At 41.4% G+C, this 15086-nt stretch overlaps 1 protein-coding gene and 1 long non-coding RNA gene across 4 annotated transcripts in view; one reads left to right on the forward strand and one right to left on the reverse strand.

Moving 5' to 3' along the window:
• The window catches only part of LOC138762007 (uncharacterized), a 146083-nt gene that overhangs the window by 120537 nt on the left and 10460 nt on the right, over positions 1–15086 (forward strand). The window lies entirely within an intron of this gene.
• thsd7ba (thrombospondin, type I, domain containing 7Ba) overlaps positions 3417–15086 on the reverse strand; it is a 1034072-nt gene continuing 1022402 nt past the window's right edge. For all 3 annotated transcript variants that reach the window (XM_069935130.1, XM_069935128.1, XM_069935129.1), the window contains 2 exons: positions 6692–6779; positions 3417–3638 (listed from right to left, as the gene is read on the reverse strand). In XM_069935130.1, the coding sequence (XP_069791231.1) occupies positions 3557–3638; positions 6692–6779 (170 nt within the window). In that variant the 3' untranslated portion in view covers positions 3417–3556. The remainder of the gene's footprint in view (positions 3639–6691; positions 6780–15086) is intronic.

Below are 15086 nucleotides of genomic sequence, written 5' to 3' on the forward strand. Positions count from 1 at the left end.
TGTTAGTGAATGTGTGGGTACCCAATGCTTGAATGATAATGGTGACAAAGCCAAAAGAAGCAGGTGAATAATATAGAGTTCTCACCATCACATGACTAACAAAGTCATGAAATGTCTTCGGCATTGCTATATATTTATGAATTTAAACTTTCTCGAGGTGAGCTTAGACACCATTTTCTGCTTGGCATTGCTGGCTAGAATTTAGGATAGCTTCCTGGCTTCTAAGAACCCCTCTCCAACTGATCTCTCTCTCTCTCTCTCTCTCTCTCTCTCTCTCTCCTACCCCTCCCCCCTCACTTTCTCTGCCACTTTGTGCAAAAGGCCATTTATTGCTGTAGAGTGTGAATGATGAAGATCCCTTGAAAGGGCTGATATCTCCAGGTTACACTTCCAGGAGTAGCTGCAGGAAATAAGGAATTGTTTGAAAGAGATGTGTCAAATGATGCATGAAGAATCACAATTAAAAATGGAAAAATTGTTTTCCTTAAACAACACTTCAAAAAGCAACTGCATGATATGCAGCTGTGTTTTAATATTCCTATTTAAATGTGAATAAATTTCTAAGGTGAGATGTCCTTAAGATTTATTGTTAGACAGGATGATTTTACTTGCAAATTTATTCCTAATATTTATATTGATGTTTATATTACCAAGGAGTTTTCTATTTCAAATTGTCTCATCCAATGTAGACTTTGCACTTGGTGCCCATTGAAATCCATAGAACTTTACAGCACAGAAACGGGTTCTTTTGCCCAATCTATTGTGCAGAAATATTATTCTGCCCAGTCCCATTGGACTGCACCCAGATCACAACCCTCCTTACCCCTCCCATCCATGGACCTGTCTAAATTCTTCTTAAATGTCAAAAATTGAGCCAACATTTATCACTTTAGCTGGCAGCCCATTCCATACTTTCATCACCCTGTTTAAAGAAGTTCCCCCAGATATATCCCCTAAACATCTTTCACCCTCAACCCAAGGTTCAAATTGGGAATGTGAAGTGAAAGGCAGAATTTGCAATCAACAATCAAACAAGAATACTCAATGCTGACTTGTTAGATAACTCCAGAGAAATATTTAATGATTTCTGTTCCAAGAGTATTATTATATCGGTTTATGTGAAAGACTTCATCGAGCTTGAAGAGTAGCCAATTGCATTGTGCATGTTGATCTTAAAAAATAATATTGTTTTGTAATCAGCTATGTGATTCCCTAGTCTGAGACCATATTGAGTATGTTTATGGGGGTAGTGGTGGGAGAGTGGTAATTATTTGCCTTATCCAGGTGGGGGGTCTGTGTTGTATCTTTCATCTGGAAAGTCTAGGGTCTGAATTTGGGGACTAGTGGTAGCTGAGACAGACAAAATCAAGAGTTTGGGTTGGCAATCATGTAAGCAGTTGGAAGAGGAGATAGAGTATTTGGAATTGGGCTAACGGCAAGATATTTAGAGAGATCAACGCAAGTGAGGGCATCAAAAGCTTGGCAGGTCAAGAACTAGGCCTATCTCTAGTTCTTGTCTCATCTAACCTTAGAGTTAATGAAAGCAGCTTTTTCCACTATTTATACACATTCTTCTATGCTCCAGGAAATAAAGTCCTAATTTGTTTAACCTTTCTTTGTAACTCAGTTCTTTGTTTCTCAGCAATATCCTTGTAAATCTCCTCTGCACTCTTTCAATCTCATTGATATCTTTCCTGTAGTTACGTGACCAAAACTGCACACAATACTCCAAATTTGGCCTCACCAATGCCTTTTCCATCTTCACCACACTATCCCAACTCCTGTATTCAGTACTTTGATTTATGAAGGGCAATGTGACAGAAGCTCTCTTTATAACTCTATCTACCTTTGATGTCACTTTCAGGTAATTGTGTATCTGTATTTCCAGACCCCTCTGTTCTACTTCTCTCCCCACTGCCCTACTATTTACCATGTATGACCTACCTTGATTAGTTCTCCCAAAGTACCACACCTCAAACCTGTCCACATTAAATTCCATCTGTCATTTTGCAGCCCATTTTTTTCCAACTGGTCTAGATCCCACTGTAAGCTTTCAAAGTCTTTTCCACTGCTTTCTTTAAATTTGGTGATATTATTTTCTAATTTCAAAATTTAAAAGATCAAAACTCAACATGGACATTTACTGTACTATATTTATCACCTCATTGATGGTATATGGAATGTAATAGGCAACAAGAGAAAGCCAGGCATCCACTTTTGATCAGCTGCTCTCTGGTTTATTTTCAAGAAAATACATTGAATCTATTCCCAAGTGGAGCAATGAATACATTCCAAAATAACACAACACACTTTACCAGTTGTTAATACTGTTCTCTTGAGTCTCACAAATGAAGATCAGCAAAAGCTTTGTTAATATTTGGTGTAATGAATGGTACAACCATTATAATAATGGAATATTTTTCCAAGCAGCTATCCAAACCCAACAAACTAACCAATCCTTTGTGATCGAAATGCAATTAAACAACATGAAGATTCCAACCCTCTCTGCAAAGTTCTTACAGTTTGTCATAAAACTTCCAGAAGAAAATAAAAATCAGAATTCATTATCTCATTCCACCTTAGATTTATGTGAATGGAAAACAATGGATTGTTTAATAGAAAATCAGTGGAAAAAATATTTAGTTACTCTGTGAGCTCTTCCATTCAGTCAAGAGCCAACACCTATTATTTACATTTGGTTGGTTATATCTTAAGGATCATAGGAACTGGAAATGGAACTGCAGCCAAAAATATGCGAACCATTTATCATTGTAATTGGGGGGGGTGGGGGAAGCTTATCCTTCTGACGATTCTTGTATTCTCTCAGGAACACTTTAATTTCTAATTAAATGTTAGATCCTACCTCATGGGAGAAAAAACATTCTTTACAAAATGTTCATTAAGGCTCCATGACCCAACTTTTTTTGCATCTCTTTTTGATAAAGACTGGTAGATTTCTCTTTCAGAGTATGTCACTTGAAAAGAACAAGCTTTATGTAATATTGAAATCCTTGACACATACACTGTACATATTAGATTTTTGTTTGTTCAATAAATGCAAGAAATCATATTACACTAATATAGTGCAGTTCCACAGAATATTCAAAAGTTCGAGTAGTTGTTGAGCAACATGATGTTTGTCCTCAGCAATGCATTTTCAGACGGTAGCTTGTCAATGCAAAATTGTTTCATTTGGATTGTCATTGTACTTTTGTGCTAGAAATTCTACACAATTTATTCCTTTACTTGTTAATTTGAAAATTGAATAAGGAATGCTGTCATACAGTCTTGATATTCAGTTTATAGACTAACATTTTAAGGAATGAATACAATCCTTAAATTTTCACTAAGGTTTGGCTTCCAAGTTTTACATTTTAATATAAAAACAGTTATAGTTTCTCAGTGTCCCCCCCCCCCCCCCCCCCACGCCCCCGCTCTTCATGGTTTCTCAGAACTGTTCTTGAGATTTGTCTTCTTTGCACTATCATCAGGTTAAGGCTTCAATCATTCTATCTGTGTTAATAGAAGAAAGTTGAAGTCCTTCCACCTGAATTCATTACATGTCCATATCTCCATCATAGGCTAAAGTCAGAGGCTTCTGTTGGGGAGCTGGACGAGTCTGGTGTTTTGGTTTCTTGCTGCAATAGGAAATCAAAGACGACAATGAATATCCTTCTCAAATTTCAATGTTGCTCGCAAACTGAGAGAGAGGGTGAGAGGGGGAAGGTGGGTGAGAGGGGGAGGGAGGGAGGGTGAGAGGGAGGGAGGGAGGGTGAGAGGGAGGGAGGGAGAGTGGAGGAGGGAGGGAGAGTGAAAGGGAGGGAGGGAGGGTGAGAGGGAGGGAGGGTGAGAGGGAGGGAGGGAGGGTGAGAGGGAGGGAGGGAGGGTGAGAGGGAGGGAGGGAGGGTGAGAGGGAGGGAGGAGAGGTTAAGAGGGAGGGAGAGTGGGAGGGAGGGAGGGTGAGAGGGAGGGAGAGTGGAGGGAGGGAGGATGGGTGAGAGGGAGGGAGGGTGAGAGGGAGGGAGGGTGAGAGGGAGGGAGGGTGAGAGGGAGGGAGGGAGGGTGAGAGGGAGGGAGGGTGAGAGGGAGGGAGGGAGGGTGAGAGGGAGGGAGGGAGGGTGAGAGGGAGGGAGGGAGGGTGAGAGGGAGGGAGGGAGGGTGAGAGGGAGGGAGGGAGGGTGAGAGGGAGGGAGGGAGGGTGAGAGGGAGGGAGGGAGGGTGAGAGGGAGGGAGGGAGGGTGAGAGGGAGGGAGGGAGGGTGAGAGGGAGGGTGGGTGGGTGAGAGGGAGGGAGGTAGGGAGGGTGGGTGGGTGAGAAGGAAGGAGGGAGGGAGGGTGGGAGGGTGAGAGGGAGGGAGGGTGAGAGGGAGGGAGGGAGGGTGAGAGGGAGGGAGGGAGGGTGAGAGGGATGGAGGGAGGGAGGGAGGATGGGAGGGAGGGTGAGAGGGAGGGAGGGTGAGAGGGAGGGAGGGAGGGTGAGAGGGAGGGAGGGTGAGAGGGAGGGAGGGTGAGAGGGAGGGAGGGAGGGTGAGAGGGAGGGAGGGAGGGTGAGAGGGAGGGAGGGAGGGTGAGAGGGAGGGAGGAAGGGTGAGAGGGAGGGAGGGAGGGTGAGAGGGAGGGAGGGAGGGTGAGAGGGAGGGAGGGAGGGTGAGAGGGAGGGAGGGAGGGTGAGAGGGAGGGTGGGTGGGTGAGAGGGAGGGAGGTAGGGAGGGTGGGTGGGTGAGAAGGAAGGAGGGAGGGAGGGTGGGAGGGTGAGAGGGAGGGTGAGAGGGAGGGAGGGTGAGAGGGAGGGAGGGAGGGTGAGAGGGAGGGAGGGAGGGTGAGAGGGATGGAGGGAGGGAGGGAGGATGGGAGGGAGGGTGAGAGGGAGGGAGGGTGAGAGGGAGGGAGGGAGGGTGAGAGGGAGGGAGGGAGGGTGAGAGGGAGGGAGGGAGGGTGAGAGGGAGGGAGGGTGAGGGAGGGGGGAGGGTGAGAGGGGGGAGGGAGGGAGGGAGGGAGGGCGAGAGGGAGTGTGGGTGAGAGGGAGGGTGAGATGGAGGGAGGGAGAGTGGGAGGGAGGGTGAGAGGGAGGGAGGGTGAGAGGGAGGGAGGGTGAGAGGGAGGGAGGGTGAGAGGGAGGGAGGGAGGGAGGGAGGGAGGGAGGGAGGGTGAGAGAGAGGGAGGGAGGGAGGGAGAGAGGGAGGGAGGGAGGTTGAGGGGGAGGGAGGGAGGGTGAGAGAGAGGGATGTTGAGAGGGAGGGAGCGTGAGAGGGAGGGTAAGAGGGAGGGAGGGTGAGAGGGAGGGAAGGAGGGTGGGTGGGAGGGAGGGAGGGTGAGAGGGAGGGTGGGTGAGAGGGAGGGAGGGTGAGAGGGAGGGAGTGTGTGTGAGAGGGAGGGAGGGTGTGTGAGAGTGAGGGAGGGAGGGAGGGAGATCCAGTTAAATGGCTGGCAGACCTGCCTGAACAATTTGCGTAGGCACAAGATAAACTCAGGAAACTAGTATTTCATATGTTATTAGTGAAATGGAAGTTTGTAATCATTATTCCAACAATAAAATAACTCCATACTAAATTGCAAACCTATTTTAGAAACATTGCATCAAATTAGACATACCAGCAAAAGGATTCAGAAAGGGTATTTTAACTTTGGTGCACTCAAATGGTAACCTAGCCTGGAGATGGATGTCAGGCATCCAAAAATGCTTGTCCTCACAGTATTACCCACAAAAAGACAAGACTCCAGGAGTTCAGGAAAGCTTTGGGATTGCAAATGGAAGCAGAAAGTGTTGAGCAGCAACCTAAACTCTTTTTATGGGGTATAGAGAGCACTTTTCTGGGAAAATGGGACAACATTGGAGGTCTGTCTCTATAAAAGCTTCCAGATTAACCAAATTCTTGATGTTTCACTCTGAATTACTCATCTGGAGAACCATATGGGGCAGTGGACCGCTATGATTTAATTCTGTGCCGCCTGGTTCTGATGAATGGGAGAGTTCAAAGCCATGCTCATTCTTCATGTTTACATATGAATACAATGTAAATCCATCAAGTGCAGTGTTAAAATTTGTTTAAAATATCAGCTGTTTTACAATTGCTTTATCTTAACACTAGTATCAGTTTCCAATAACCCAAATTAATTTTTATCTGTATAGAATACCCATCTTTGTTTTGAAGGATGCTGTAAAGGCAATGAGTTAATGCTTCCTTATCAGAGTTAAGCAGAAGTGTTGCAGGCAGATTTGGATGACCAGATTTGTGAAAGATGATTGAATTTGTTCAGCCAGAGTTGGCCACTGAAGCCATCCATTCCTGCAACATTTAACAATTATATTGATTCCATATTCTATGGAGCAAGCTAGCAATCTGACAGATTCCAATGAGCAATCTAAACCAATTTTTAAACAACTTATTTTGCCATGTGGTAAAATAGAATAGCACTAATTTATTGAATAACCAACTGTACTATATTTGCTTAAAAATATGTGAACATATAATAGTCCCAGAATAAATACCAAGGCAAAATACAGTATGCTGCCATTTAGCTGAAATGTTTCTGTAATTACAAAATGCAATAGCTACTGAACTAGTGATTTATTCACAAACATTAAAATCAACCTAAGTGAGAGCACTTACTTTCTGAACATTATTTACTATAAGGAATATCGAAAACTCATGTAATAAGAAATAAAAATTGTTATGTGCTTCTATGCTTACCATATGATATATGACAGGACAGTAATGAAAATAATGAGGACTCCAACAGCAGCCGATATTCCGTAAACCCAAACCTTTGGCTTACCATCTGTCAAAGAAAATGAAATGCTATAAGAGGTTTGGTTTAAATTGGTTTAACATTTAAAAAACAAGGTAGTTCATGCACCAGTCTTCAAAGAATATAAACAATCAGGGGGTGATTCGGTCATTGAAAAATTGTGGCGAGGAGAAGAAACAACTTGTTTACACGATTTTCAGACTTTCGCTAAACGAAGACCGGATGCTCAGACATGCCAATTGGAACAGCTACAAAAAGAACTCCCAACATAATGGAATCTTTAAGTTGGGGGGAGAAAAATAACCAGTAAGTGGATAAAAAAGCTGCAATTTTCTCATCCCTTAACAACAATGTTTTGGAAATTGGTGTTCTATCAAGGCTACTGAAAGAATATTCTTTATTCAAAGAATAATAACTCATGAATTCTGAACGGGAAAATGATTGGTTCTGTGAAATGGTACATAGTCATTTTAACATTGAAGCCCTAATTTTGAAAGTTATCAAGGCAGATGAAATAACCAAATGCATTCTCATGGATGGAGCCACTGACCAGCTCACATGGAGAAACAAAGTTGGTGAAGGAGGAAGAAAACAATTGCTGCCAAGTAAATAGTATTCTCTCAGCTTTGGGAAAGGTTGCTGGATAAGCAGAGTTTTGTAATTTCACCAGCAAATAATATCAATTGCAATTAGACTATTGTGAATATTCTGACAGGAACTAAAAGAAAATGAATTTTCGCATGCACTTGTCAACTTTTACATCTCCTTCACATCACACTATTGATCGTTCATCAGGAATGGATAAATACCCAAACATTCTCCACCCATCACCACTGTAGGACTATTCTTTCACTTACTCATTATATATAGATTTACAAAATAACCTAGACTTGCCAGCAGTGGGACAAATTAAAAGGAAATATTTTCACAGAATAAATTGATTTTATTATAATCTTGATTAAATTATGTATATTTAGGGTAAGTCAGAAACTAATGATGCAACATTTCTATTGTTCCTGGTCAGTGGAGCAGGGTGGGATAGCCATTATATACATTCAACAGCTATCATTTGGCACTTCCATGATAACTAGATCTTTTGCAGTGCACTGATAGTCTGGGAAATCTAAACTTCCCTTTGAGCTCTTCTGTCATCCACCCTTGTTCTTCCAGGACACAGACCCAGTTCTTGTCCAGCCAACCTTTTAATGCCATAACTTCCAGTTATCACTCCAAATGTCTAGACCCCCCAGCCCCATTCCAAACACCCAATCTCCTCCTCCAACCACTTATAATTTCCAACCCAAACCCTTGATCCTATTTCCCTCAGACACTACTCGTCCCCAATCTTTCCAGATGAAATTTGCACTCACTTCCCCAATCTCATCCACACTCCCTACCTTTAACTATAGGTACAAGACCCCAGATTAGTCCACTCTCCCACTCCTCCCTCACAATAAACACACTTTTAGCTGAGGAAAAGCACAAATTTGAATGCAAAACATTATATTTCATTCTTTTTGCTTCCAGAAACACCATCTGTAAACATTCACAATGTAATTGGTGGCTCTTCAAGCCTGTCACATAACTGATATATAATGCAATAGGCATCAGAAGATTTCTTGGGACAAAAATCATTAAATCTTTCTCAGGAATTATCCACATCGAGTGTGCTTGCTTTATTGTTGATTGCAAATTCTCCCTTTCACTTGACATTCCCAAGGTGAAATTTTCTAGTAATTAGCTATAACAGAATAACTCCTAACTACTAACATTTTCCCCCATTTGTCTCTTCCTAGTCATCTTTGGATCACAGAAGTAATATCTTAAAAGATTCCTTCAGAACTGAAATGAAAAATGTGTATCAATGTGATAAAAATGAAATATAAATGATTAATACCGGTATATATCATATTTTCACTCATAATACACAGAAAATCATAAATTGTGTAAAAATATTTTTATATAACGCACACATGCATATACCGGTTGATGTAATATTCTAACTTCTAATTGACAAAAGCAAATTTCATTTAAATGGGACATGAGACAAAGCACATACCAGTATTTGCCACCTGTTAATCTCCTTCAAATAACACCCAATCAACTTCCCCCAGAAGTGTCAATCTCCCATTGATACCCTGCTGCAACACATTAACAAGCTTTGGAGAGGAATCAATTAAACAGATCAAACACAGGCTTCGGAGTTGAGCAAGATGAGATGATTAAGCAAAAAGGTGGCTACAAATTAAACCCTAATGTTGTATTTGGAAAATAATATGTCAGCTCTTTTGAATGGTACATTTACCAGAGAAAGTTCAGTCAAGCTCAGATCATAGCAAATCATGGCAGGAAGGAATGAAGATATCTCAGAGAAATCTAAGAGACAAGAACATAAGAAATGGGAGCAAGAGTCTGCTCTGCCATTCAATAAGATCATGGCTAATCTAGCTGCAGACTCAGTTCCACCTACCTGCCTTTTCTACATAACTTTTAATTCCCCTATAAGGTAAAAAACCTATCCAACTATGTCTTAAATACATTTAATGAGGAAGCCTCTACTGCTTCCTGGGGCAGACAAAACCACAGATTCTCTGCTCTCCAAGAAAAGCAGTTCCTCATCTCCGTCCTAAATCTACTCCCCCAAATCTATGTTCCCTAGTTGCATAACAGTAGAAAAATAATTCTTACCTATCGCTCTCAGAACTTTATATGCTTCTATAAGTTTCCCAATAATTCTTCATAATTCCAGCAAGTATTGTCTCAGGCAACGTGATCATTCCTTATAGGTTTGTAATGCGCGTCGAAAGAACCAAAGACTTGTTGATCCAAACCAAGGCTTTTATTAACTAAAAGACTGGAGCCTAACACAAGTAGGTCGACCAGTCCAGAGTGACCTGGTCTGGCTTGGAGCACTCCTTTAAGACCTACCAGTAGGTGTGGCTATACTCTCAGCCAGTCACAGTCATCTTACACTACCATCTGTACCTATGTACATATACACATTGGTGATAGAATCTGAACTATCACAAGGCTTACCCCTTCATGTCTGGGATCAAACTGGTGAACCTTCTCTGAACCACCTCAAAAGCCAGTTTAATTTTCTCAATGAGTGAAACATGAAAATCTGCAGCTGCTGTGATGGCAGTAAAAGGATAAAAATGCTGAAAGAACTCAATGGGTCTTACAGCATCCATAGGAGGTAAAGATATATAACTAATGTTTTGAGCTTGAGCCCTCATTCATCCATTTTCAAGTAAGGAGACCAGAATTGCACACACTAATCCAAGTGCAGACTCACCAGTACCCTTTATGATTGCAGTAGAACCTCCCTGCTCTTCAATTCAATCTCTCTTGCAATGAAGGCCAGCCAACATTCCATTTGACATGAATTCACATATGTCTCACATCACAGGGAGTACATCAAACCTGAGAGAACTAATGGAAAGGATAGCTGAATACCAGCGTTCACATACCATTGTTGTGAGTTTTTCTGAGATGAAGCTGTTCTACGACAGCAGAAAAAAAACCCTGTCATTTTGCAGTAGATGGCCTTTCTTAAGGGATCAACAGCAGCACCAATGAAAGATGACAAGCTGATAACATTTGCAACTAAAGAACTGATGTCAGCAGAAATACAATATGTACAGAATATTCACAGACTAAGAATCAACAGCAATTTATGGATGTGAGACATTCTCAAGTCAAGTTTATTGTCATCTGATTGTACAGGTAAAACTGGACGAAACTGCATTCTCTGGTCTTTGGTACAAAAACGTGCGGACATACCACCAGATTTAACACACATACAAGCAGTACAGATGCAAGACAGGTATATCTAAAAAAAAAATTGCTTTGTACAAATGAGTCTTGGATAGTTAGCATGAAGAGTTCCTTTGGTCCTTCAACATTCTCACTGCCCGTGGGAAGAAGCTGTTCCTCAGCCTGGTGGATCTGGCTCAATGGGAGCAGCTGAAAGATGCTGTGTGCAGGTCGGAAGGAGTTCTCAATGATTTTATGTGCCATCTTCAGAGAGCGATCCTGGTAGATCATGTTGATGGGGGTTGGGGTGGGGGGGGGGGCCAGATGGAGACTCCAGTGATCCTCACTGCCACTTTTATGGTCCTGTGGGTTGACCAATGATCCATTTCTCTGCAGTAACTGAACCAAACTGTGATGCAGCTGGCCAGGACCCCCTCAGTAGAGCTCCTATAGAAGGTTGACATAATGGTGGCTGATAGCTTTGCCCGCTTCAGTCTTCTCAGTAAGTGTGGTCACTGTGAGGAGTGTTGAGTGTTCACAATAGGTCACTAGTTAAGTGAACCCCAAGGAACATGGTGCTCTCCACTCCTTCTACCACAGAGTTGATGTATAGAGGAAGGTGATTGTTCCTGCTCCTCCTAAAGTCCACAATCATCTGCTTCATCTTGACCATATTGAGACTCAGGTTGTTAATCTCGGAGCATTTTATTATATTTTCCACCCCTTCTCTGTAGTGCGACTCATCGTTGTTGCTGATGAGCCCAACTACTATTGTGTTATCTGCAAACTCTATGACGCTGTTGGAGCTGGATCTGAAGATGCAGTTGTGGGTCAGTAGTGTGTACAGGAGCGGGTTGAGCACACAGCCCTCAGGTATGACAGTGTTCAATATTCTGCTACTGACCCGGACAGACTATGGTCTTTCCATTATGAAGTCCAGGATCCAGTTACAGAGAGGGTTGTTGAATCCCAGTGAGGACAGCTTCTCCATCAGCCTCTGAGGAATGATCATATTAAATGACATGCTGAAGTTGATGAACAGCAGCCTGGCATATGTATGAGGCACCGTTCTCCAGGATGGAGTGAAGCAGCAAAGCAATAACATTGTCTGTCGAATGGCTTCTTATGCAGACAAATTGAAATTGATCCAGTGCCCCTGGTAGGTGTGCTTTAATGCGTTCCATCACCAGATGCGCAAAGCTTTTTATAATGGTGGAGGTCAATGCCATAGGATGGTGGTTATTGAGGCCTGTTTATTGCCATCCTCTTGGGTAATGGGATGATGGTAGCAGTCTTGAACCCGGCAGGAATGAAGGACTGCTGCAGTGAGGTGTTCAAGATGTCTGTGAAGACCTCCATCAATTGTTGTGTGCCGTCCTACAGTACACGACCAGCTACATTGTCTGAACTTGCTGCCTTGTGAAGGTTTTCCTTGGACAGGGTTTTCCTCACCTCATCTTCTACATGTATTCAAGATAATTCCTGGCGCAAATCAATAATTAATCACTTAAACAAATGAAGAATAAAAAAACCTGTGATGAAAGACAGGAATACAAGAACTATTCATGAGATATCACAGTTTTGAATTCACACTGAATTACAAATCAGGAAAATAAATAATGCTGACAAGTGCACATTATGTCAGTCATGAGATAATAAGAACTCAAATTCAATATAATCTAGACTGTGTAATATGAAAGAGATTGACAGATATGGGGATTAATCAATACATTCCCAGCAAGTAATTCCAGAGTGGCCTACAAAAGATGGAAGAAAATATTTGCAAAATGGGGCCTGACTGGCTTAATTGAGACACTAAACCAATAAGAAGAGAATTCAGAACCTCACTAAAGCCTGAAATGTATGTTAGATAAATGCAACTAAATGAAGAGACAATAGATTTGGAGCTACCATCTTAGGCATGGCATTCTGTGAGAGCTCACTAATTAACACATAGCCAAGAATGGTACCTCTTTGTTTTTGTTCTTCTTCATCAGAAATATGTAGGTACAAGAGTGACAACAGTTACCAGTGTCATGTGAATCTCGAGAAACTGGAGTTTGAAAATGGAACTCAGTTAACTCCTGGAGAATTGAGAAGATTTGCAATTCAACACATCACACTATCCAAGAGGGCACTGTTTCACAAACAGTGTATGGTTCTGGTCTCCTTATTTGAGGAAGGATATACTTGCCTTGGAGGTGGTGCAGAAGAGGTTCACCAGGTTGATTCCAGAGATGAGGGGGTTAGGAGAGATTGAGTCATCTGGGACTGTACTCACTCATATAGAAACATAAAACTATGGAAGGTATAAATTAGATAGATGCAAGTGTTGTTTCCATTGGTGGGGTGGGGTGGGGAGGAGACTAGAACTTGGGGACATAACCTCAAGTTTCAGTGTAGTAGGTTTAGGATGGAGAGGAGGAGAAACTGCTGTTCCTAGAGGGTGGTGAATCTATGGAATTTGCTGCCCATTGAAGCAGAGAAGATTACCTCCGTAAATATACTTAAGACAAGGTTGGATGGAGTTTTACATAGTAGGAGAATTAAGGGATATGGGGAAACGGAAAAGGTGGAGATCAGCCTAGCATCTGATCAACCATGATCTCATTGAATGGTGGAGCAGGCTTGATGGGCCAGATGGCCTACTCCTGTTCCTATTTCTTATGTTTTTATATACAAATGTCAAGGATACAATTACAAACACAAACAGAACCAAAAATAACTTCCTATTTCGCTGAGTTACAATTTTTTAGAGTGATATGTGATTGCCATCGGACCTACTGAGTGTCAGAAGGAACAGAATAATTATTTTTCTCAATGTCAAAACGAAATGAGACAATGGCTGACTAATGTACAAGTTTTAAAAAGACACTACAACAACCACAGCGTTAGGCAGGTTATAAAGTAAATAAGCAGTTCATGTACAGGATCCAGTAGTAAAGCCTGAATCCAGGTAAAGTTATCAAGAAGATTGATGCCGCTAAGCCAAGCACAATTGAAAAGAAGGCAGCCCCAGAAAATAAATGAAACTGACTCCAATTCTAGGCTGCAGTAGAAATGAAAAAATCAGGAGTCTTAACAATGACATCAACAAATTAACAGCACCAAAGGATTATTTAGGTCGGGATATCATTGGAAGACAAGCATTCAGCTCACATCCATAAATATTATTCGAGAATATGGGGTTGAAAATTATGTGACTATCTAAATATTTCACATCTCAGACAGACCACATAAGAATGACAAATTTACTCAGCAGAAGGACTTCAGAACATTACAGGACATCTCTGAGTATCATTATTAATTATTATTATTATGTTATGTTGGGATTTGTACTTGGGTAGCTCTGAATTGAAGTCTTGTGCCAGTACCGGAAACTTGTATTATTTAAGTTAAACATTTTAAGAAAATAAAGAGAAAAGTTAATTAAAGAAAATGAGTTATTATAGCAAGTAGGTACAGGATGTATATTGTTGTAGGTATATTAGTTATTGCACCATATTGTCTCAAGTGTTTTGTATCTTATAAATTGAAAATAAACATAATGTAAACTGAAGAGATTAATCATATGATGTAATTAAAAGCTGAACACTGATTGTAACTGGATGTTGCACTGCCGCTGGAGAAGCCAGCCCTCAGATTACAGGGTAAAAATAAAGCCTGTCAACAAACAAAAGTGAATATGAAGAAGTGTCCTGGCCTCTGCTCAAAATTACCAATTCAAACTGTAAAGCCATGAGTACGTGGGTGTTTATGAGAGCTTGCTGTGTGAAAATTGCCTGCATTCAGAAGCTCTGCACTCGGTGTAAAATGTGATAGCTTAAGGTAAATGCTTAAGATGCAACAGAAATGTTTCTTCCTTTCATGGAAATCAACTTTGATTTGGACTTGCATGCGCCTTTAGTTTGCATTGATGGGTGACAAGTCAGAACTTGTTGACTGCAAATTGTGGAAATGTAATAGTGGATTTCAAATGGAAAATACAACCTTGGTGCTTCAGATGTCAAATTACTCAATTCAATAAAAAGGCCTATTTCAATAAATGTTAGTCAGAAGAATGAGAAAATAAATTGTGAAAATAAAACATTAGTTATATCATTTTCTAAACAAAAAATGAAATAAATGCATATTTCTCTTAATATTTTTTTTCATTTGAACCTTTTGTAAGATTGAATTACTCTTTCAGGTCTTTGTCTTTTCTTCTGTCTTTGGCTTGGCTTCATGAAGAGATAAAATGGGTGCTCTATTCATACAGCACAGTACGAGCACTTCAGTCCACGATGTTGTTTTGATCCATACAAATCTACACAACAAACTCAACCTTACCTTCCTCACACCCATAACCCTCTTTTTTTTTTGCATCCATGTGTCTGGCTAAAAGTCTTTAAATGTCCCTATTGTACCGACCTCCACCACTAACCCTGGCTATTCATTCCAGGCACCCATTACTCTCTATGTAAATATACAAAAAAAAAGCTTACCCCTGGCATCTTCCATAAAATTTCATCCCCTCACCTTATATAGATGTCCGCTGGTGTTTACTACTCTCGCCTGAGGAAAAATGTGCTGGCTGTC

The sequence above is a fragment of the Narcine bancroftii genome, chromosome 4 (genome assembly GCF_036971445.1).
Source record: "Narcine bancroftii isolate sNarBan1 chromosome 4, sNarBan1.hap1, whole genome shotgun sequence".
NCBI classification, from domain to species: Eukaryota; Metazoa; Chordata; class Chondrichthyes; order Torpediniformes; family Narcinidae; genus Narcine; species Narcine bancroftii.